This window comes from Gymnogyps californianus, chromosome 1 (assembly GCF_018139145.2).
Source record: "Gymnogyps californianus isolate 813 chromosome 1, ASM1813914v2, whole genome shotgun sequence".
NCBI lineage: Eukaryota > Metazoa > Chordata > Aves > Accipitriformes > Cathartidae > Gymnogyps > Gymnogyps californianus.
In genome coordinates this window covers 96,437,124-96,462,219 of record NC_059471.1, presented here as the reverse complement: position 1 = coordinate 96,462,219, position 25,096 = coordinate 96,437,124, and the positions used below count along the sequence as shown (strand labels likewise).

The window sequence follows — 25,096 nt, the reverse complement described above, 5'->3', positions numbered from 1 at the left end:
TTTTTCCAACAGTAGTGTTGGGGTTACTGACTGACTGAGTACTGCGCTTAAAGAGAGGGAATGTCCGGCTGCAGGGAGAGCAGGGAAGGGCCAGCCAAGCAGGGATGAACTTTACGGTTGCACGTCCCTAGGTAGGAGCCAAGCAGAGCTTTCTAAAAATACAGCTTTTGCATGACTGAAGGATTGTATATACAGCAATATAAAGTTACCAGGGAAGGAAGGCAGAAAAGAGTAGCTTCTGAACAGAGGACGAGTACGAATATGACCTTGAGGTTCCACCAAAAAATGTATATATTTACCTAAAAAAAAGTCTAACCCCTCAGCACTGGCAAATCAAGGAGGAATTATAAAAGGCCAAAAGCTGTGGAAACAACCAGGACTTTTCTAACTGGACCAGAGTCTTCAAAAGACTGTCATCCCCAGGGACGTCTGTGTTCATGGGATTTTATGAGAAGGGTTGTTCATAAATTTGACAGAAACACAGACTGAACTAAAGGACAGAGGACTCTCAGTACTACAGAGGAAAAAATTAGGAATTACTGGAAAAGCTGTGACTATGATGTCCCTCTTTTCCCCGCTGCAGACCCGGATCTGTGAGCACACCCATTCCTGCTCTGAGACACCGGCCAGCTTCTTCTGGAGCAGGTGGGGGCAAAGGCCCTAGATGCAGCCCTCTAAATCACCTCCTGCTGCCAGGCCAGGACGGGGGGATGCTACATGGCAGATGAGTGAACTCATCCAGAGGGAGGCTTGTGGAGGCCAGGTTTGCAGGTTGCAAGGACAGCTGTGAGCTGCTTCATGACTTAACTTTTTAAGCCAAATATGGAGCCCAACAGGAAAACCTGATCTGCTGTGATGTCTGCCCAAGATTTTCTTGAAGAGCCCTGGAACAGTGGGATCAGTTTAAAGACACCACATTAGAAGTTCAGAGTAAATGTGTACCGACAATAAATAAAAAAATATATACACACATACCCCAGGTGGCTAAACAGCAGTGCAACGGAGCGATTCAAAGCAAACAGACACCCTTCAAAAAGTAGAAATCAAATGCAGAAATTAGGCAAATTAGATGCAAGACTACAATAAGGCAGCCCCAGAAGAGAAATCCAAGGAGCTACTTGCTAACAGCGTGGAGGCTGACAATAAACCCTTTCTCAAACACATCAGAAGCAGAAAGCCTGCCAGAAGAGCTGCTGTGGCCAGCACGCAATCTCAGCGCAAGGAGGCCCAAGGAACGAAGAAACCAGTATTTTGCAATGAAATTCACAGGCGGTGTCTCGAACAAGAAATAGGAATAATAGCTGAAGTGAATCTGTTAAGAGCAAAATCAGGTAAAACCCACCCCAGTCTCCCCATTTGTCAGGGTAAGGAGCCTATACACGAGGGAGGGTGGGGGGTCGTGCACCTCACCTCAGCTAAGACTTCAATGCTGCTCTGTAGGAAAGCTGGCAAATAATGGGTCTGATGGAAATACTACTCAGCGGGTGCGAGGGAGGGACCCTGCTCAGGGTGTGTACAACTCCGTTAAAGGCAGATACTCATCATGGGGAGATAACCAAGAGCAAAGCAGGGACTCCGGGGAGTTCAGCCTGCCAAGGGAGCCTGGAAAGAGTTGGGTTTTCAGCACAGTGTGGAGGAAAATGGGATAACGAGACGGGCACAGGCGTGGGAGGATTTTCCCGGGGGAGGTCAGCCTTGCAAGACATTGTGAGCCTGAAGAGAGGTGACTGCAGAGGAAATCGCCACATCAGGGATCGTAGGGTAGTGGGAGGACACAACAGGAGAAGGATCCCTTTTCAACTTGTTTCTTACATTCCTCCCCAAACACAGCACTGGAGATTTGGCCCGATGTGTCAGCCCAGGTGAATTTCAAATATCACAGGAACGGCCAGGAACGAGGGCTGGGGCTCCCGGGGAGACGTCCCAGCTCGTGGCTGGGTGCCCACTTCTGATGACCAAGGAAACATCTTCTTCAGTGGAAAATGAGTCTTTAGCTTTGCAATGTCCACAAAATTAAAGATGTGAATAATTTAACAATATTTATGAATAAACCTGTTGCAACATAGCTACTAATGACTCACTGTCTTCTCAAGGAAACACCCTAATTTTCCACTGATACCTCCTTTTGGAGGAAAAAAGAAAATCAACTTGAAGGAAATGAGCTTATCCTGATCCAGAGAAACCCTCTTAACATCAGTGTCGTGAGTGGGAGGGAGAGAGCGCTGCGTAATGGCACATGGGAGCTTTGAGATCCCAGATCTATTAAAGTGTTAGTTTGCCAGCCTAGCCACTTTGCACGCCTGGAAATGTTCATTCAGAACAAACCTTCTTCATAATCAAAAGCAAGTCATCAGGCAAAAATGAATCTAGTTTAATTTTAGAGGGCAGGTACCCTCAAGAGACATCTTGAACATATTTCAACATCTGAAACAGCTTTCAGTGGCTGTACATGGATTAATACAAGTTTCTCTCCTCTCATAGATTCAAAATGGTCCAAGAGAGTTGATCTGATCTTTGTTTGCTTTTTAGGGTTTGGAAACCTTGGGCTTGGAGAACTTGCTTTCCTCCCAGGTGAAATCTGGTAGCTCAGGAACACGTCCCTCCTCCCATCTCCTTGTGTCCTTCTTGGGTTTTTTGAGAGATTAACTACCATGATCGTGCTCTCTTGATATCTTACCCAAAACAGCTTTGTCTGTGGCTGTAAGGCTTTTTTTTTCTTCTAACCATCCTCACTCCCTTATGTTTACTGAGGTTGACTCATTTCTCCAGGAGGACCGCAGAGACCCTAGCCTCCTTGCTAAGGGGCAATTACTCATTCCAGAAATGGAGACCTTTGTGTTTTCTGAACTGAAATGAGAGGACTTTGGTGAGCACCCAGTGGTGCTCTCCCAGCCCTGCCTGGGGGCAAGCAGCTGGCGAGGAGGACACCTTTCACCACCCTGAGATGAAATGTAGCTGTCACCCTGTCTGCTCCCAGGGGATGACCCCGCTGCCATCGGCATGAGCTGCCGGGTCGCTGCTCTCCCCAAGGGGCCCAGCTGCAGAGGAGCTCTGTGCGGGCATCGCCCGCACCCGGGCTGCTTTGGCAGCTTGGAGGAGGGAAGAGAAACTATTTCCTAGAAGTCGCCACAGCTGGAGAGGCACCAGAGGAAAAAATTCCTCTGGGTGCACGCCAGAGGAGATGAAAGTGGATTGCAAAGAGAAGAATTAGGGAAAAGTCATTATCACCCAAACCGCTGGGTCCTCCAATTCCAACTTAATTAAGGGAGCATGGCAAGGCAGAGGACCTCGTGGCGCAAGGTGCTGTGCTTCTGCCAGTGCCGCCCCACGTCAGATGAGATAAACTCTGCTCGGGGGAACTTGCCATCCAAACAGATACAACAAATACGTTACAGAAGGCAGAAACTGTGAAGGAGGTTTCACTGCAAAAAATGCAAATGCAACTCTTTCTAGTCCATTTCCTATTAACTGGATCACAATTTCCTTCCCCCGCTGAGCTGATAACCACTGCAGACCTCAGGGGAAAAGGCCATAATAAAATAACGTCCCCTCCAGCAAAGCTCCTGTCCCACGGCCCTTTCCCAAGCCCCCTGGAAGCAGGAGATGCCCTTGCCTGCTGAGCTCAGAGTCCATCACCACACGTCAACTGCACATCATTAAACAGCAAGATTTGCCACGTGAAGTCACCTAAAACCAAGCCGAGACACAGGGGAGCAGGTCAGGAGCACCCGGAGATGATCAGCAAGAGAAGCGAGACGTTCTCTGATGCGGGGAGGATGTCCCAGGTAGGGGAGGGTGGTGCAAGGGTGCACGAAGCCCAGCCTGGCATGGGCAGGCAGCAGCCTCCCGCGGGGGCAGATGTACAGGCTGTAGCAGAGAGGGGGAAACGTGACTGTGCACATGTGTGCGGAAAGACCATACAGCTCCAGCTGAAGAAGTGAGGTTGAAGCATATAGATTTTCAGGTCAATAACTTGGAGGGTAAAGGATGGAGGCAGGGGAGGGAAAGATGTGACCCGTGCGGCAGGGAAGCGATGACTCTAGTCAGAGCATTTTAGCATGGCAAGAGGCAAAGGTGAGAAAACCAAATAAAGAATCAGAGAGTTATTCAAGTTAAACCAACATTTAAAACAGCATTTTGGTAATGGGGACTAAGGTGGAGAAGTGTTGGAGGGACACTAAGCTTTCACAGTTTTTAAAACTTTAAGACGCTTAATGCTTTCTCAGGCAGCCCAAGCAAATGAGTCACTTTGCAACAAGACAAATAAATGCCTATTTTAAAAAGAACTATTTTTCTTGTATCCCGGTGGATTTGCCATTGCCAGTGACAGGCACAGATCTATGTACAGCATTGAGCTAATTGCTTCATCATATCCTCTGGCCTGGAAGTTTCTCCTAATGCCAACCTCCTCCTCAAACCCAAATTCTTGCTCCCCTTTGAGCATTAAATACACTGAGGGAAGGTGATGAGCATGGCTGAGACACAAGGAGTGTGTCAACGCATAGAAAGGCTATGCTAAGGATGTTTGGCAGTGACAGCATGGAGATAAACATTAAGAGAAGGTGACATGTATTTTGAGAAGGAGAGATGAGCACAACCACTAAAAAGCACTGAAATGAGCACATAAAGCATACAAGACATTCGAGAAGTGAAGAGATTTGCCAGAATAGAGAGAAAGAGGGTTTCTTCTATGGCAGATCGATAGCTTGCCAAAGTAACTGGAGGAGGAAGGAGGTGCAAAAAAAGACACAGAGCAGTGAGCAGTTCTTCCTCTCTATGTAAGGTTTTTTCCCTGTGTTTTCAACTTTTTGAAAGCAGACACACCACCTAGCTTCTGGAAAATGAGAAGAAATGCACTTCCCTTCTCCCCAGCCACAGAAAAACCCACTTTCTTAACTCTATATCCACCACCCCTGCAGCGCGTGAGCTCCCTGGGGGTTTGCTCTGAAGGCAGAAATGCTAAATGTGGGTAATCACTGGCAGGGAGGAAAGGAAACGGTGAAGCAAGATGCTCCACCGCTCCATCCTCCCTCCAGGTGCCAAAATCTGCCAGCACAAACCTCCTTATCCTTTCCCAAGACCCTTTCTCAGCAGAACTCGCCATTTTCCCTCGCGGGTCTCCATGTTCCCCATTTGCCTGGCAGCACCCATCGACCTGGCCAGTGGTGAGCAGCGAGGGGAGAAGGTGTTGAGCTGCCCTGGCACCCTCCTTCAGCAGCCGGCACCTCCGCTGCAGCTGCCCCTGCAACCCCCAGGGTGAACTGCTGAGAAAGAGGAGGTGGGTGGTGGAGAGGGGACCAGCCTTTGCTCGAGCTCAGGGGCTGGGAACATTTCTGTGCTGAAGGCCAAATTGATTTTTCTAATGCAGTCTCCACATTAATGCACAGCTTAGTATTGTCCAGCATCACACCCAAAACATCTCGTGGCTACGGGCCCGGAGGGAAGGAAGCCATGGGTTGTGCTGGCAGGCCCTCGGGCTCTTACCCAGCAGGGGCCAGTGGGACTGGTGGGCTGGAGAAACACCAGACAGCGCTGAAATAGCCAGCTCCTGGCGCGCGTGGGGCAATCAAATACCGATTCAAACACAGCAGCACTTTGTGCATACCCTGTCTTATGTTCTCCCGTCTTGTAATTGTGTAAATAAGCCATAGGCAGCATTATCCATGGTATTCTTCATAACACAGCAATAATTGCTAAAGGCTCCATCAAGCTCTGTAAACAGCATTTTGCACTGATTTTGAAAATTAGGAACTGAAGTTGCACTTATGATAATTGCCAACTCATTTTGTTCCGTGCTGGAAAACTCATTCCACCTTTGCTTTTTACTTTGTAGCTGCTGAAGAAGTGGCTTTTCAAAGGTATCATCAACTACCAACACACGTATTGTTTCTCTGTTAACCAGAACTGAAGGCGGATCACTGAGCACTCGTTCAAATAATTTTTTGCCTGCCCAGACTTTTGCCCTGCTAGGCTTTGCTCCTTTTCTTCTTGGTTTCCTACCTTTGAACAATTGTATACTTGCACCTCTAAGACACTTCTCATAAAAACAGTGATTTTTTTCCCTGTTCTTTTTGTTTTTCTTTTTTGGGGGGAATGCTTTCTGCTGTATCTATCTCAGAGATAACCCTGTAGAGCTTCTGACTGGGCACACAGGTAAAAGCTGAAAGATGCTGAAGTAGGATTTAGATGTCAGGCTGCAACTTTACTTATAACCACACGGTTACAAACATGGTTCAGTGCACACAGACCCAGCAATTTCCCTCATCCATGTTTAGGAATACCAAAATCTCTTGTTGCGTTTGGGTGCTGTGATAGATAATGATGAAGGAAACCTAATCCATGTGGAGCCGAGGTCTTTTTCTCCTAAGATGTCCACCAGCCCAGGATCTGCTGTAGGCTGGTTTTTGGCTGAAGTGCAGTATTTTGCTGCAAAACATGTTAGCATCATGCCACGTGAGTGCTTGGGATGGCACCCCCATGGGGCACCACTGGGCTGAGACCACATTGCCATTTCTCTGTAACATTATACTCAGTCAACCTGTCACTAAACCCAATTTTTTATTTTTAAATCTGCCAGCCAGGTATCAGGCATCCGCACCCTTATCTGATGACTCTGTATCAGCATCCTTAAGCTGCCCAGGCACTTCTGCCTCCTCAAGCGTAACCACGATCACTTTGCCACCTAGAAACTTAGCTTCCCTCATGCTCTCGCAACACTTTCAGGGTTGCATGAGCCTGGGAAGCATAAGCAGATAAAAGGCCGGGCCGAGTATTAAGGAGCAACTGCCCTAAACCCCCTCCAACATATCTTGCGGCTCCTGCTGATTGGCCTCCCCAGGCTGATCTAGCCCCAGGAGATGTGGGCCAGCCCTGCCCCGGGCCCTCCGTGAGCAGGACTCGCGGCAAACTGCTGTTGTGCTACGAAAAGGCTCTTACACTATGGGGAACACGAGCAGGCGCTGTGCTGTAGCAGGGTGGATGGCAAGGCTGGCGTAATTTGCTTTCTACTGCCCAGCGGAGCCAGCTCTCCCTTGCTCCTCCTTCCTCCTGACGCCCAACGCAGGAGCTGGCAGAGCTGCCCTGTTTGCAATGAACATGTCCCCAAATCATTAGCATTTAATCCAGGACAGCAGAGATAACTGGCATCTCATGAGCAAGACAAGGTCCTGCACATAAATACAGAGCCATAAGTCTGCCCAGAGCCTGCCAGCAGCTCCTGAGCCCCTGGAATACGTTTCCAGATCTTCAGCTATGAAGACCATTTGCCCTTTGAGGCAGCCTTGGACTACTGGAACCGAACCGCAGCAGATGCTCTTCTCTCATTGCACTGCACACCCTGCCCAGTGCTACTACCCTCAAAAACCCCCTCTGCACGCCTCCCCCCCAAAAAACCTGTGGCAACTGTGACTGGCTGCTAGTTATTTTCCTTGGCTTTTTTCACAGTCCAAGTGAGACTATTCCTGGTGGCTGGTTTATCCTCCACTAGCCAAAATTCACTTCCATCTGAGGTCCACTCTGGTTCTTGCATAGGTCATTTTTGCACCCACCTGAAATTTGCCTGCAGACAGGAGGTGACCAAACCCTGTTTGCACCCATTGCCCACCCCTCAGCCTTCTCCAGGCTCTGGAACAGTCCTTCAAGTTACTGCTGCGAAGGTCAGCCAGCCTGTGGGACAGCCCACCGGCAACGACGTACTGGGAAAAAAGCCCTCAAAACCCTAAACTTTCCATATCTTAAAATTGAACAGATTAAAACTCCAGCAGCAGCCAGGACATGAACTGCACATTGGACTTTGCATATGGCATTGAAAGCTAAAGATGCCTGACCACTGCTGCAAGAAACATCCAATTTCCTCAAAGGACTACTCAGTTTCCCCCCAGTTTGGTGCTGAAAAGTACAGAGGAGGAAAGCGCTGAAAATATTCTTTATTCCTGTTCATCTTTCTCTGTGCCCGGAAGGCTAATATAAATGATAGCCCAGCCACATGTCACTGGACACATCTTATGCTACTTCTCTCAGTCTTCTCTTGTGGCATCCTTTCTGCCCCTTTCAATGATTTTAAGCTTTTGCATGTACTTTACAGCCAACTCTTTCATATCACATTTCTATGTTCTCATGGACTCTGGCAATGGCTGGTTGTACGCCTTGGCTTCGGGTGGGATTCTTTCAAGTATCTCCCAGCTCCATGAATTAAAGGAGTTAGTGCTTTAGCCCATTCGTTTAACCATTAGCCCATCAATTAACCATTGCCTGGGCTTTGCTGCTTTTAAATTGCTCTCTCCTATGCCCGTTCTGGCTTGGTCTCCCTTTTCACCAGCTTCAGTCCCAAACCACATGTCACTCCCTATATGGGAGTGGCTGGGCAACAGCGCACATTGAAACCAGGCCTGAAAATACCTCTTACCAGAAAAAAAATGTGGGATGTGTCATTTGAGAGGGGTGCTCCATCCTGCTAGAAACCGGAGCACTGCTGCCTTCTGTGATAGAGGCACCATCGCCCTTCAGGAGCTCAGGGGTAGGACAGGAGGGAGGCAGTGGGCTGTAATGATAAATCCATTTCCATCTCACCTCCACCCTCCATACGTGTGTCCCAACTGCTGCATATAGCCAGTGCCCTGCCGTTCCCCAGGCAAGGGCAGCAGCAATTGTATTTTCATGCTTTAACAAGGCCCATGGAAACAGGGAGCTGGCAGCGACCTGTAAAATGCTGACACTACTGCCCAAGTAGTGAAGGTGGAAGCCGAGCCCTCCCTGCTGTTGTCACTATGAGGTGCCTTTTCCCTTCTTCCACCTCTCCAGTACGTTTTTATGGCTTCCCGAAGTAAATAAGGATACATGCACCTCACCCCATACCTAATCTTTTGAATCTTTTAATGGGTGCTCACCTCTTAACAATCCATCCCTCCCCCCTTATGGCCAGCGCTGCTGCTGCAAGCGGTGGGAGAGCCCAGCCCGCTGGGGCCAGGCCAAGCACCACTCCTCCAGAGCAAGGCAGCCAACACTCACTCAAGTTCTTCCAGCCTGTGGCGAGAGGGTGACAGCTCCTGTGGGGCTCAGGGGTTGCCCCCGTGTTCCTAGCCTAGACACGCAGCTGTGCTGCACCCCACTCCACCCCATGTAACCCCCCGCAGTAGGGGCTCTGCCCCAGGCGCAGTGCAGAGGCTGCTCTCCCTCTCCACCCGCTGTTTTCTTTAGCTTTGCACGTAGCTCCTGGCACCAACGAGGAAGTCTGTCATGTTCCCCCCCTCCAATTACCAAACATGTCCTGCTCTCCCCCCTTTTGGGAAGAATGCCGTTATTTTCCTGGAATGAGGCTGCACCGGCCCCCATACCCATATTGCTGCCTTGCTAGCAGCCTCCTCCCTGAGCTTGCTTGAACCCGAGCTTCAGCTTCATCTTCAGCTTGAACTTGTCTGGGCATCACCTGCATCCCTCCTTCCTCTGCTGTCAGCATCAACACAACAGAAGCAGCCAATACTGGTTGACTTTGACCTGCCTCAGAGGTAAATCATCACCCTCATCAGCCTCTTCCCCATGCTGCATTGCTTGCTGATCTCCCAACTCGAGTGCTTCCTCTGTCTGGTTCCCACACTGGCTAAAGCAGCCACAGAAGATGAAGCTTCCCTACCACCCTATCTATCTGTTGGCCACATCTCAGCCATCAAACGTTGGGCCATGATCCAGACACTATGGATCCAGACAAAATGGCTCTGACCTAGGGAAGCTCAGGCTGAAAAGCCCTCTTTCTAGCCCTCTACGCCAAATAACATTTTTACTTGAGCCCCTTCCCAGGATCAGGGCAGCAACCAAGGTTGAGCACCCTCTTCCCTATCATCTCAGTCGAATCCTTGCAACTTCCATCTACTAATCAATAAATGTGTTTGTGGCCAGGGTAGCACCAACTGTGGAGTCCCCAAGCCTTGCCCACCTTTGTTCCAAGAATATGCTATACTGTGCTGAACTGAGCCAAGCTGTACTCATTTAAGCAAAGCAACATCATTTTAATACTACTTTGAAAGTCCGTCTTCCAACTAGAAAGGAGCAGATTCAGGATACTTTGTCTTCAGGATCAACAAGTTATCTGCCGTGCAAACTCAGGAAGTTTTGGGAATTTTCTGTCACTAGATACTTCACACTTTCTAGTGACCTATCTCTAAATACTTCTTTCTTATACAGCTACCAACATCACTACTTCTAACATGTAACCACTGGTAGGACTTCACTTCTCCAAAAAAGCAAAGAGATACTGCTCCCAAGTTATGTACCTGAATGAAAGCTTAAAAATCAAATGCTCTGTTGAATATATTTACGGAAGAACTTAAATTAAGCTCAGAAAGACGTGACTATTCCTTCTCTCCATTTATGAGATCCCTTTGTCATCAAGCTCCTCCAGGACAGTTCTCAGATCCACAGTTCAGTAGCAAATGTTGCTATTTATTTCTAATTCCCTCTCACCTTTAATTCAACCTTTTACCTTTTTTTTTTTTTTTTTAAACACCCATTTGTATCTCTGGTTTTATCCATCCCCTAATAATGCCTTTTTTCTGCTAGTCTGTACCTTTCGAAAATTCTTGCAATAAATGCCACGTCTTTGGCCATTTTCATCCTTTTACACTTCGATCTTTGATTTGCCTGCTACTGTAACTGGTAGCCACAAGCAAATGAGAATCACTCGCAGTACGGCTCAGCTGTGGAGCTCAAGGGTCCCAAGACTGAGGTTCCTTGGAAAGCGAGTTAGCCCCCTCCGTTCAGCTTAGGACTCCCGCCTCCCCCCACCTCGCCCGACTGCTAATGCTTGGAAATATCCAGAGATTACAAGTGTTTCACTTGCATCATGCGCTTCGTAATTTAAGAAGCAGAAGTGCTTCGTAATAACTACAATTGCTAAAATATTAACTTGTGCTTTTTTAATAAAATGAAACAGAAGTGTTCTAAATCATAGCAGCTTATAGATCAAAACTGTCCATCGGTTAGGAGCATAGTGTAATTAAGAAGTATGAAACCTGCAAAGTATTAAAGCAATTTAAAAAACCTGCAGCAATTCAAATTCATGACAAAACCTTCATGCAGAACGAGCAATACTGCCTGATGCTCTACTGATTTGGTCTACTTGTTCATTGGTGAAATACGAATTTTCTTCCTTGGTAATGGCATATCCTCTTTTCCAAAGGGGAGGAAAGGTACAAAGCCCTTTTGATTAGCGCACAGTAGCTCTTTCCCTAGTTAGCAATATTCTTTTACAGCACTAAGAAATGAGGACCTTTTGTTTACGATTAGTTGAGGTAAGTTATCTTGCTTTTATTTGGGTTTAAGACTACTGTAAAGGAGTAGCTTTTCAGTTGCAGCATGGTTTGTCAAGATTACAATATTTATGACTGCATAAAATACATAAGTAAAAAATTATGATTTGTAGAGTTTGTTATCAAGAGCTGAGACTTACATCTTTACAGAACTGCAAATACTGGCTTCCTAACTGCTAGCTGGTAGTTTTGCTGGCAAAAGCATTTGCTATGCTTTTCTTTAATCTCTATACCCTTTTGTCCAACTGTTGTAAGAACTAGCAAGAAAGTAATTTATAACTATGGTTAAACTGTTGTAACAGCATTAGACAAGCTGTACTGATTCTTCATTAAAACACCCTTTGTTTGAAGCTACAATGTAAGAGGCGATTCTTTTTGTTCAAAAGAAACTATTAGCATGCTCTGTGCCTTTAACACTTCACATTGATTACAAAAAATTTAACAATGCAATCACTAACATACCCCACTAATGAGAAATTATGAGAAACTGTTTGATGCAGAACCTTCTGCATCAGTCAACTCTGATCGATAAGAAAGCTATCAATTTTGAAATTTAGATTTAATGCATTTTCAAGAAGCTAATAGAAAGGAGCAACTTAAAATAAATACCATCATTAAAACTGCAAACTGTTACAACGATATATTATAAACTTGTCCTAAATAAACCTAGTGCTTCAAAAATTTACCAGTGAATTTGTATTACAAAATATGTGAAAATACAATAGAATACCACAAAACAACGTCCTTTTTTGGGGTCAACAATGACGCCAAGATGATTCAGTCTTAACTTTTTAAATTGTTAATAGAACATATTGTAATATATAAGTTGCAATTTGGTTGAATTCCAGAGAACATCCCCACCCAAACTCAAATTCACCTTTTTCATTCCTCCTCTAAAACTAGTGCCAAACTTCCTGTCAAAGCCGGTATTTTCTTGAAGAGCTTTAAAGTTTAGCCGTTACTTATTTTCTACTACTACATTTTGGCAGCAACTATTTATTGGTCTGTTATTGCAAAAAGTGCAATTTAACAATAAACCAGTCTGAAGGTCATTCTATGTCTTGAGGATACATACCATATATTTCTTTAAAAATAATCATACTTTTGTAAGCAATACTTTACAGTAGACACCTCAAATCTACCATAGATGTAAAACTTAAAACGAGAAAAATTTAGTCTCTAAATCTTTATACACATATTTATATTCGAGTTTCTATATATATTATATATATACACAAGCACAAGAGTATATATAAAATATATATAATCAGATTCAAAAAAGAACAAAAACTGGGCACTGTACATAAAATCTTTTTAAAACTCAAACAATAGAAAAACTTTAAACATTAAACAATTTTAATAAAAGTTTCTGTACAATGCTAAGCAGTTTTATTTACATATAGAAAATGTAATAGGAGTAGTGTTTGAAATTACAGAACTCCTTAAAATTTCAATGGCAGGTAATCTGGAAAAAATAACAGCATTCCATTCACAAATATTTTCAAGCAATAAATATGTATTTATAAATAGTGTAAATTTACATCAAGATTAGAAACAAAAATCACAAATCTGAAGTTTATTCCTTAGTCTATGTGCAACCCATTTATCTTTGTGACTTGGCTGTTAATTGTTTTAAATTTTATTTAGGAACCAAAAGTGTAACCGTCATGGTTTCAAAACAAGACAGAAAAACATAAAAGCAGTAAAAAATTTATATCACCTAACTCTTCACATTAAAAAAAAAAAAAAAAAAAGTCGCCCAAAGAAAGACTTAAAATTTCTAACTACCTTACAAAGAAATGACCAGCTAAGCTAGTACTTTTTCCAAGGGAAATTCTGAAGGGGAAAAATGGATGAAACCAACTCATCAGCCCAGAAACAGAGAAATATAAAAGAGGTGGTCTTCAAGTCAGTAGTCTGTATAATGTTGCCAGTTTTGTCAGATATATACAAAACATGGAATTATTTTTTTGAAGTACAGCTGGATGAGCTTTATTTGTTTTGAGTTCTGGAGTAGGAGGCAGTGCTCTCTCCTGTCCAGTTGGTTGACACTCCGCACTTGGAAGGTTGCATAGACACAGCTTTCAGCCAGCAGCCTTACGGGATAGCTACAAAAATCAGTGGTGCAGAACTGGGTCACTTCCTGAATATCAGAAAAGTTTTCATTTAATGTCCATGAAAAAATGTCAAGATGAGGAGGATGGCAATGGAGGAGCCTGAAAAAGAAAACATTAAATTACCTTTTCTACAAGGGTGTAAAACTCAGTTGTTTAGCCAAGACCTGCACAAATTGTAACCATGAGAGTTTAAAGTCACATGCGCTACTGTTTTTACACTTCAGGACTCTTTCAAGTAGATACTGGCATTTTTTTCCAACTTACTCAAATACAACGTGTATTTTATGACTACTCTGCATTAGGATTTTGCCTATACTGCAGGCTGGAGCATGCTCTGGGGATGTCTGTGTTAATACGATGTGAGCTGCCAAAACAAGTCCCATTGTGGCAGCAGAGCACTCCATGTGGGCTCAGTATAGAGATATCTTTATATACTCTAAAACAGGGATTCTCAACCTGTTTACCAAGGGGGAGGGATTGTCCATCTGTGGCTCTCCAAATGCCTTGCGGGCTTCATTTTTTTTGCCCTCTACCTAAACAATAACATATAACCCTGAAGTTAGCATATCTGTGGAAAGGGTCTCAGATTGTCTGACATGGGGACAAAGTTGGTTGTTGCTTTTTTTTTTTAGTCCTGGAAGACAACACCAGAGGGCCTCAAGAGTGAAGTAAGCTAGGTGTCTCGTTCCTGCCTTTTTGCAGGAGACAAGGTCTAGAAGATACCCAACTATTTTGCAACACCGCACTTTGTGGCATTACCATCAAAATACTGAGTCTTTGATGGCATTTCCTTCTCTTCTTTTCCTGCTCATCAGTCTTGCCATGATGTGGAATCCCTTCAAGAAGCTGCTCACAGTCTTTAAAGACACTTTAAATCATACCATAGTACCCACCTATGAAACACTAACACTAGCTGATCCCCATGTTTGCTCCCAATACTTTACCCCAAACACAGAGCCTCTCTGTTAGGCCTACTGCACCTTTGCCATCTGAGATTATCTTCATCCTGTGACTTGCAACAAACCTTAACGCTTCTCCTAGATCTGAGAGATGTCACTTTTAGGCTATGACTCTTCTCAATCTGGACTGTATCCCCTTCAAAAGAAATGAATGTGCACACCAATTTCACAAGAGAACAATTATTAATGCCCTTTAGGGCTGCAGGTATAGGCTTTGGTGGGGGAGGGAGCTACTCACAGGTTGAGAACCCTTGTTCTAGGGACATCATCATCACTGTTACCTATATAATGTTATAAACACAGACAACAAAATCCCCCTCCCTCCCCCCTCTTTTCCATACAGAAATGTTCTTGCCCATTTCCACTCAACTGGATGACGTATCTGAGAACAGGTGTTTATTTATATGCTTTTCTATAACAGATCATCACTTCGAAATTGCAGTATTTCACAAACTATAATGACAATGGGCTCCTAGAAGTATGAATTGAAGTTCAACCACCTCAGGCTCTGTAGGACCAATGAAGAGAATTAAATTCAAAGGACATGGTCCTGCACTCTTGCCAGCCTCTACTGCTGAACCTTGAGGCCTTAGCTCAAAAGGTCACAACTTATCATGCTAGCATTACATGAAATAATTGTCTAAACACACATTTTCTGCAGCACCTGGAAATGAATCAAAAGGCACAGCCATTTCTGGGCTGTTGTATTTAATTCAACATGAAATTCTCATAATGCTTAGTCCAATGTTTGTCTCCTTTGACAGAAAGGCAAGGCTTACAAATAAATCCAGCATCGCTTTCATTGTGATTACAAACAAGCCATCTTTGCCTGAAACAATGAAACCTGGGTGAAATGTTAGGACAGTTGTGCTGACACAGTTCAAAGCAGGAGGCTGCCATATATAGCACAAAGCTATAATGGCAAAGAGGCTTTTTGCTTTAAATTGAAATGCAAAGGAGGCCCCAAGCCAAAAGACAGAACTGTTTGAGAGCATCCACTTGCTAAGCAGAAGGACAGTGCTGATTTGGGAGGGGATGGGTGGGGAAGGGGAAGGAAGGGGTCTGAGTGCATAGGATGCTCTGCTGCTATACTGACTTCATACCACAACCAATGTATTAGAGATGCTCTTGAACCTGGTGCTAGTTTCTCCAAGCTTCACTGTCCTGATTCTTCCCATCTCCATCTGATCCAGTTATGGTCTTCAGGTGATCTCTATTGGATTTTTAAAGCCACAACTTTATGAATTGTAACATCATACTTTTCCTGAAAACTCAGCGGTTATGTTCTGCAGTAAGTTACTGTACTATTTCACATAATTCTGACTCTTCAGCGTTTTGTTCTGTAAATATCACACACAACCCATACCTCCATTTGAATCAGAAAGTCCATGGTACTCATACAATGGAGTACCAAGACAGTCTACAACTGCTTTACAAATAATGTATTTATGCACCCACTTATTAATTTGACTTACTAATGTAAATTGATCATAGACTTGCATCAAGTCCTCCATTTTGTACTGTTCTAGCACCACAAAATTCTCCAGGTTCGTGCTTATCTTTCGTGCACAGTCTTGGCAATGTACAACATAGGTCTTTCGAGAATTGCTCTCACTAGTGACAAAAAGCAGATCAAAGACTTCCACCTATTAGATAGGAAAGAGAAAGTCAACTGTTACAATTTCATTTTTTAAAAGTTAAACCATGACAACTGTATTTTCTTCAAGATTTACAACCTTACTCTGTGTATGCAAGAAGAAAAATTAGATTTGTTCAGGGAAAAATCTATCCTCCTAAGGCTCAGGCAGAGAATTGACATGTTGTAAACCCACTAATATCACACTTAGGATGTCTGCATGAACAGCGCTACGGGAAAGCTTTTGGTCAATATTGACAAAGCAGGATTCATACTCTGAATAGGGGTTACTCAGTAAGGTGGGGATTTATAACAATTATACCTAATTTTCCTCTTTTAAATTTGTCTGCAAAAGAAGTTTGTGATTTATTTCTTTACTACTCAGTCACACACTCCTCCTGCCCAAGAGGCTCAGCCAGAAGATAACTAGAAACTGATTTTCAGGGGGTAGGAAAATTTTATTTTCTTTTAAGCTTCATGAAAACTACTATCCAATACTTTAAAGGAACTATTAACAGAAAATAGAATCAAAAATTTCAGCAAAAACGTATGTCCTGTGAAGAAAATATGCTTAAATTCTCTCTCTCGGGGCTATTGTTGACTTCTGAAACGAAGACAGATACACCTTTAAAATGAAGCTCAGCAGATCAAATTATATGCAGGAAGGGATAACAACTTTTTATAATAACTGAGAATTGAAAATCGACCTAGTGAATAACAATGCTGTGGAAGTACTGTGGAAGACACTGCAGCAAAATACAGCCTATGTCTACAAAAACAGCTTGATAAGCTCTTTGAAGACAGTACTACATCACATATGTGCTTATAGCATATAGTAGATGCTGCAACTTAAAAGCAAAAATTAAAACAGCAACAACAACAAAAGACAGGACAAAATTTAAATAAGTATTATAGTAGTACACAAGTCCAACACATATTTTTACTGACCTCACAAATGCTACAGTAATGAGCTGGCTCGTCCTTTGCTCGCCCATGCCAGACAATCTCTTTTCCTGCAGCAATCAGAGCTTCCCTCAGTGTCTGACACTGTTTGAGAGTTCTTAACAGGCAGTACCTGCAACCAAAATCAGTTGTATATTCAGTTCAATATTCAACATTATAGCAGGATTCAAGTAGGCTTAAATTTCTTCCAAGACCCTGTACCTGGAGTCTCCTCTTCCTCCAGCATTTCAGAAACAGCTGGCTAATAAGTATCACTGGACTCATGACTTAGGTAGAAGTTAGACCACATGCTTATGGACCTCTGCGTAGACTTGTTCCATTTCAGTACTGCCCCTTGCCCTGCAAACGGGCTGTATGTTTCATTTTTGACTGGAATGCATGAATGCTCTTTTAAGCACAATAAAACTAAGTGTTTTCAAAATCAATTAATGTATTTTATTTTGAACTATGAATTTATCAGCAAAAAGTTAGTTTGAACTGCCAAGTTCAAAATAACTGTTTACATTTTGTGTAAATGACTAGAGCCTAATGCAAAGAACTGTTTTAACTAACACCTTAAAAACCCTGTTACTTCCTCAGCACTACTAAACTTTCAGTTATCCAAAGTCTGAAAACCCAAGTTCTGACAGGAATCACTCTACACACAGTGGAAATAAAATCCATCAACAAGTATCTTCTTCCATGTAAAAGGTTGGTATTAGAAAAGGAAGTCCCTTCACAGGAAAAAAAAAACCCCTAACGTTGAAAAAAAAAATAATTTTTTTAACACTTATTTTATGAATGAAGAAAAGACCTGGTCAAATGTCAAATTAAAATCAACAATTCCCTGCCATACTTCTGAAAAGGATTTAAAAAAACCCAAACAAAACAACAAAAAACTTCACAATTTTATACAGGTCTCTTCTGTACTAGAAAATCTAACTCTTTTTCTAGCGTTGTATGAGCCACATACATTCTCTAAAAAAAGCTGGCAAAATAGGTCGCCAGATCTCTAAATTACAATGTTATTTACAGTAATTTTTAGCTCTCAGCTATCGTATTTATTTGAGCTGCAGCCTTTGCAGCCTTTAATTTTCTCCTCCACAGGGTGGTTACGTTACATGCTCATTAGATGCAGAAGGAAGATTGAAAAAGTGTAAGGGGAAGAATAAACATTGGACAGAAAACAAAGTGCTCAAGAGTTCTATCAAAATGTTTTCAACTTGATCCTCCTCCCATTTTAAAGCCTTAAACATGTAATATATACGTTCTGTATTTTTTTAAAAAAAGTTTCTTTCATGTGTTTCCAAGTAGTTAATAGAATCTTAGGCTTACTTTGAGATACTCTTCTCTTGATGTTTTACACTCAGACTGTTCATCTTCACTAAAAACAAGTTTATGGCTTCATTAATACCCTCACTGTAAGAATAATGCAAAACTGAAAGCGTGTTTCTATGATAAACATCGCATTTTCATACACCAAATTTCAAGAAAATTAAACGGCTCATTTAACTGTAACTCCTTCAACACTTTCGAAGTTTGATGTTAATGGGACTTACGAAGCTAAGGCCAACCATATGCGATAGATCATGTATTAATTCACTTGAGTGTCGGGCTAATGTGCTTCTGACAAGCGCAGGGACTTTGGTATAGCATTCTTTTATGCAATACAGCCCAATTTCAAATGAACTTAAAAGGTACAATTCTTCTCTTCTCTTCTGCTGTTATCTGGAAAAGTCTTTGGGTATGCCAAAGAACAACTGGAAGCACATCTGCACACCTGCCACCACTGTTCTCCACTCTTGACTTCCAAAGAATTTTCACAGTGTTATTTTCAAAGTGTTTTCTAGTGTTACAGTTGTGAAAAAAAGAATTGCCTGAAATGTAACCCACATATAACACCGCTGCAATGTTTGCCAAATTTGCAACCAAAGCCAAAAACAATAGCTAGAAGGTGAATTCCCCCCTCCCTGGATAAAATTCAGATCCTAGTAATGGCACTTGAAAACATCAACGTTAACTATTTCATGCTGTCAAAGAATGGGAGAAAGCATACGAACTATCACTTTGAAAATGCACCACAATTTCCTGAAGTTTGGGAAGCCTAAAGAAAGCCAAAAAGGTGTCTAGCAGAGCCACAATGTGTAAGTTAAACGGTGTCAGCTTTTAGTATTGTAGGCCTGCTTTTATTCTTGTACAGTGAGAATTCAGTTAAAAGAAAATCTAGACCATGTCTCTCTCAAATTCTTTACTGATACGGCATAAAGAGTATGAGCAAATCATGTCCAGTTAAATTCAAATACTTAAGAGAAGATTTTAAAATGGACATCATCCTGATTTATTCTAGAAGGGCAGTGAGAAACCTGTTTGAATATCTAGATATCCAGTAAAACTTTTCAAAGCGTGGAGACCATCCCAATGGCAATGCAGAACTGACCTCTTTGTATCTTTAAGTAATCTGTCTTCCCTACTGATACCGAAATGTATTTTATCTGGCTTCATGATTTTGAGCAAAATCATTTCTCCCATGTCATGTTCTTCTACGTTTCTAAAACTATTTTTGTAAAAGAACTTAGTATTTCAGTTACTTTGGAATTAATTTTTTAAGCCTTTATTACTATGTTCCTACTACCTCTGAAATTCTTCTCTTCCTCAGATGCATTTGTAAAAGTCCTTTCAGCTTCCATCTAAGAGGTTTGCGGTTAATTTTTCTTTTCTTGAGGGTTGCGCTCCCTCAGTCAAGTTTTAAATCATTTTGTCTGCCAGTGTTCCTGCTCGTGATTCTACTGTTAATATCAAATCTTTAAAAAACATCTCATGAGAAAGTTTCAGTTTTTGCTCTTAGTCTTTTACCTAGCAAGACAGCAGAGTTGCACATTAACTAAAAATATCAGGAGGCTTCAGATTTCTTCCAAAAGCAAAGTTTCCTTCTATTATGTTTTTCCCTAATGCTATTCTATTTCTTTTCATCATTACTCTGGTTCCCAATATTTGTATGTATGCTTAAATTTTAGTTTATTGCCTCTGTAGTGGTTACTCGCACATAACCCAGTAAGACATATTTATATTTATCTTTCAAACTGGAATTACAAACTACTTTTTACTGTTTTCCAAGAGCTATTCTTTTGTACTATTCTGATACCTAAGAAGCCCCAGAGACAGAAGTCAAACTACCTAAACATTTCAGGTATCTTCAACATGCAATTTTAGATACAGACCTGTATTTGGCAAAAAGATGACAGCTGTGTCACTGATATATTTTTTTTCCTGATGACAAATGAAAAGTCAGCTATTGAAGATGAAATTCAACCAGCTGTATCAGAAATCACTAGTTCTCAAGTGTTTTTATACACATGCATACACATACACACATATATATATAAACACACAAATGTCTATATTTTGTACATAATAAAATCCAGGAGCAGTGGACAATAGCTACTTGCCAGCTGGTGCTATTTTCCTGCAGACAAGCAGTCCACAGGAAAATTATACAACTGCTTTCCTGTCTTAAGGAGATGCATGAAGGTTTCTGCATTTCCAGTATGCTTACAAAGGTCAGATACTAGACGGTGTATTCTGGTGACACTCATTTCTAGTGACAGCTATACCACAACTACAGAAGTGACCACAACAAAGAGTTATCTCAGGTTATTGCTACTAGATGTTACAAACCAGAGCTCATCATTGCATCTTCTTCCCCTCTGCACACACAGCATGGAACTTGGGATTTAGCTTACAACTAAATTGGATGGAGGGCTTAATCCAAGTAAACTGGAAATAGTTTCAGTAGACTGGAAAAAGCAAACACATGCAAGACTGAAGTTTGTATCTGCTCCTCAGTATCTTTGTTTATTTGTAGCGTACACCTAAAATTTAGGTCTGTCACTAGAAAGAGCTCAGCTGCTGTCAGCCAGCAAGACAAGAGGAAACTACCATTTTGTCCTCTGCGTTTCTTCACAACATTTTAAGCGATTCTCTCAGAGAAGGATGCTATGCTCAGTCATGTTTTTCTCTTTTTAAGCCTAAGCCATGGCAAAAAATCCCAAACTTGTGCAAATGCAAAACACAGATGCCAAATATCGGAAATCATATTTTGCCAAAAACATTCCAGAACTGCTTTGAGTTTTACAATAGATGCCTTTGGAAGATATATATATATATGTATAAAGATAATTGTGAAATAAGTTTGTGGGTTTGTTTTTTTTTTTTTTTAAATGGACTTTTTGGCTTCCTCCCTCCCACACCCTGCTTCTTTTCCCCCCATTTCCCATTTCTAGCTATTCAGTTTCTCCTCTCCCTTTCATGACAGCTGGCATCCTGAATATGAGCACTAATAGCTTAACTGAAGGGGCAGGACTGTCAAACCTTCAGCAAAGTTTTTCTTTACCCTAGATATTAGTAACTAGATTTTAAGAAAGTATTCCCACAGAAATCCTATTCCAAAATCTAGCTTTACAGTGACTGCAAACCTCCCTGTCTTCAATTTCCAACATTCTTGGTCCTTACAAAGTTACTATTTCACCAATTCCACCATTCTGCAACAGATGTTCAAGCCTAAATTAAATTCCTACCGTAAAAAGGTGTCTCACTCAGATGTCACCAATAAACCCTACGGGGGGGGTGGGGTGGGGATTATTTTTCTTTGCCCTTTTTTTGCAAGTTAACCCACCCCCTTTTTTAAAGGTCCATTTCAAGGCAAATTATAAAAGGATTCAATGCTTGTGGATCCAGTACGTTGATAAGACTAAGAAGTGCTCAAGCTAGAAGCTCCTTTGGTAGGCTTGAGGAAAACAGTGTGCTGCTACCAGAGAATTCTCATGATGAGTAATTTGCTTTGGAATTCATTCCCCCACTTTCTTTAGGACAAACCTATGATATATGCTGAAATGTCCACTCATTCCTCAACCTGGGTATAATGGTGCTGCAATATGATTTATATTTGCTTGAAGTTGCACTCTTTAAAGACAATGACTAAAGATGCTCCGAGCCTGGAATATTCCTGCATTTTGGAATATGCATATGAGAAATGTCACTAAACTCAATTATTGTTTTACACATCAATTAATTCATTGTTCACAGGAAAGAGCAAAGGGAAGGAGGCTTTCAAATTCCTACTTGCCTTTATTTAAAACATTTATACTAGATGTCTAAATGACAGTGTGTGAGCACTAACTAGAGGTTCTAGAAATATAAAATTAAGTTTAACTTTGCTATAAAAATGACTAAACGTTCTAATTCTAATATTCGGGTTGATGACCTAATTTTATTATTTCTTATGGTACATACTCTGAAAAGCTTTTGTCATCTAAGACAACTGTTTCTGTAAATTGCTGTATTAAGTCTATGGCATGTTTAACAAAAAAGTTAATATTAACCCTAATATTGCTATGCCACAATAACATCAAATAAAACGTAATAAAATTAATGATATCTATAAATGGATTCTTTGAAACACAGAATATAAAATAATTTTGGCTTGATTCTCAGGAATGGAAAAGCCTTACAAAGGATTACTTACAAATCAACTATTGTTTTATGCTTGAAGAGGAAAAGGGTACAGTAAATGTCCAAATAAATAAAACTTACTTTATCATTTCAAAAAGCTTTGGATCTGAGACCTTGATATTTCGAGCCATATTCCATGAAAGATGAACCATGGGTACTATGGACTTTACGCTCTGCAGTTTATTCCACTCGTACCGTTCCACTGCCAATTTATATTGACAGGCTATACAAAAACAAAATTACAGAAGCAAGTTAAGAAATAAGTATCAACTGGAGCCAAAATAATTTGATTATAATAAAAATTTATACCTTTTAGATTAAACTTCATTCGCAATGACCCATTCAATCCAACTACACTTGAATTCTATAAAATTTCTTTTAAAAAGTGTATTTATGATGCTAAAAGAACGCACAATACCACAGCAGCAACAACTATCTGTGAAAACAAGTTACTGACAAGTGTTCAATTTCTATGGTGAACAGAGAACAATATTTCAAAAAGGGTTACTTAATAAATTTTCAAATATTTCAGATTAAAAAAAAAATCTAAATTTGAAATGGCTGCATCTAACTTTATTCACTCTTTATCATAATTTCACAATGCTATGGTATAAAATTTGTCTTGAAAAGGAAGACTGCACCTTGAGAGATTTGTTGCAGTGAGTCAGACTTTTTCATTAAGCAGCCTACTCACTCGGCCCTTTTTTAAAAAATTTTTTACAAAATTTACTGTGACTGAACATGTGAGCTCTGTATCAGTCAATCATACAATCCTGGAGATACACTATTTATTGCACCATGATGAAATAAAGACACACCCATTTAAGAAAACGGGAGCTTTTTGGAAGTACATTTTCTTCAAATGCTTGACAGAATCTCATTTTAGCTGTGAAATTTCCTTCCATTCTCACATCTAAAAACCTTCCAATACCATGGTTCGAAACTAAAGACTTCTAGAGCAGTAGGTCTGAAAAACCTAATATTCCCTTATGAACAAAATTTTACAACTGCTCACATTTCCTGATGCTTTCACTAAAGAGCAATTAGGTATCTGTTGTCCCAAAAAAGTTAGATTGGACAAGTCCTTAAACTCATATGCAAGCTATAGCGCAGTCTGCTGGGTAGAACAAATTTTGGGAGAAAAAGTTAAGAAATGGCCTACAAGACAGTGTATGAATTAATATAAACGTTTTATTCTGCTAGCATTTGCTATACAACTGTAATTTTTACAAGCCCATTAAATGAACGAGCACAAAGACTGCATTCTTGCTGCTTTCTCTTCTTCTTACCAATGGAATTATTTAACGCTTCAAACACATTGTGTCTTAAAATACAGTACGTTCATTTTTTTTAATCTAGTATAGCATGGTAAATTAGTAAGAAGTGGCAGGTTCTGTGGCATATGTAGTATAATATTACCTAATTACGTAGTTCAGCACAGGCACTATTCAACCATACCTGTAAGAGGGCCAACATTCCATGCAATGTTGTTGCACCAACCAATAGCCTGAACCCAATGAACAGTGCCAGCATTTATCCACACCAAATCCCCTGGTCTTTGAATAAACCTATAAACTGGGACATTGGCTTCATACAAATCTTCCAAGTTTGGCCACCAAGATCCCATTAGGAAATTCATATTATTCCTGAAACAACAGGAAAAATAAAGTCTTCAGCATTTATCAGCAGACATATTAGTGGTTGATACTTCAATGAAATTACCTGCAAAAACTGATCACCACGATAAATGCTTTCTGCATCTAATCGGTGACCCAGGAGGACTAGTCAAAAGGAAAGTTTCATCTATAAAATTCCTGATCCTAATTCTACATTCCACATCCTACAATACATTAAAACACTTAACCATCTAGCTGCCCATGTGAAGTCAGTTTATGGCTTCCAGTTATGTTCTATTTTCCTTTAAGTTTCCCAGTATTTTATTAATGCTGAGGCAGAGAAATCCTTGGTCAAGATCTAGTGTGACACTGGTGCCGAATGCTGCTTTTTTAACCAGTGACTGATTTTATATACAGACCATACCAACTCTTAAGAATGCTTTCTGTTTTGAACAATGCCAACCATGTACTCGTACTGTCAGCGTATGCACGCAAAGCTTGTCCACACAACAAGCAACCTGTTGGCACCACCTCAACTGTGATCTATGCTATATTCAGCCAAGAAATGTTGACCCTCCTGAGAAGCATGAAAAGACACCTCCATATGGATTTCCTAACCACAAACTCTTCCACTATGGTTATGCAAAACACATACTTCTCACCCACCCTTATCCCAATTTTACACTGTTTTTATACTGCGCCATGAGAGATCATTTGCAATTCACAGTTTTCAAAGACAATTCAGTGCCTCTGTCAGGCACCCTAGACATTTTATGAGGTTACCAACATCTTAGTTTCTCTGTCACTCTCAGGAGGACAGTGTCACTGGGGTAAAACGCATGTCGTCATCAGAGACATTGCAAGTGCATCAGTGGAATTACAATTTTGAGATGGCTAATCTTTGTAAACGTGGATGAAATAAGAACAGTTGTCAGTAGACAGGCAGAAAACACAGAGTACAGAGACACTGAGATGAATTTGCAGAGCTCTGGAAAAGTTCTGAAGAAAAGTCAAGAGC

General features: G+C 41.4%; 1 protein-coding gene across 8 annotated transcripts in view; it reads right to left on the bottom strand.

Moving 5' to 3' along the window:
* Positions 1-13,060: 13,060 nt before the first annotated feature.
* The window catches only part of KDM6A (lysine demethylase 6A), a 164,041-nt gene continuing 152,005 nt past the window's right edge, over positions 13,061-25,096 (bottom strand). For 6 of the 8 annotated variants that reach the window (XM_050900719.1, XM_050900675.1, XM_050900692.1 and 3 more), the window contains 5 exons: positions 23,921-24,108; positions 22,544-22,685; positions 16,961-17,087; positions 15,852-16,022; positions 13,061-13,516 (listed from right to left, as the gene is read on the bottom strand). In XM_050900719.1, the coding sequence (XP_050756676.1) occupies positions 13,487-13,516; positions 15,852-16,022; positions 16,961-17,087; positions 22,544-22,685; positions 23,921-24,108 (658 nt within the window). In that variant the 3' untranslated portion in view covers positions 13,061-13,486. Of the gene's footprint in view, positions 13,517-15,510; positions 16,023-16,960; positions 17,088-22,543; positions 22,686-23,920; positions 24,109-25,096 lie in introns of those variants that run through there. The other 2 variants (XM_050900667.1, XM_050900657.1) reach the window with 2 other exon arrangements.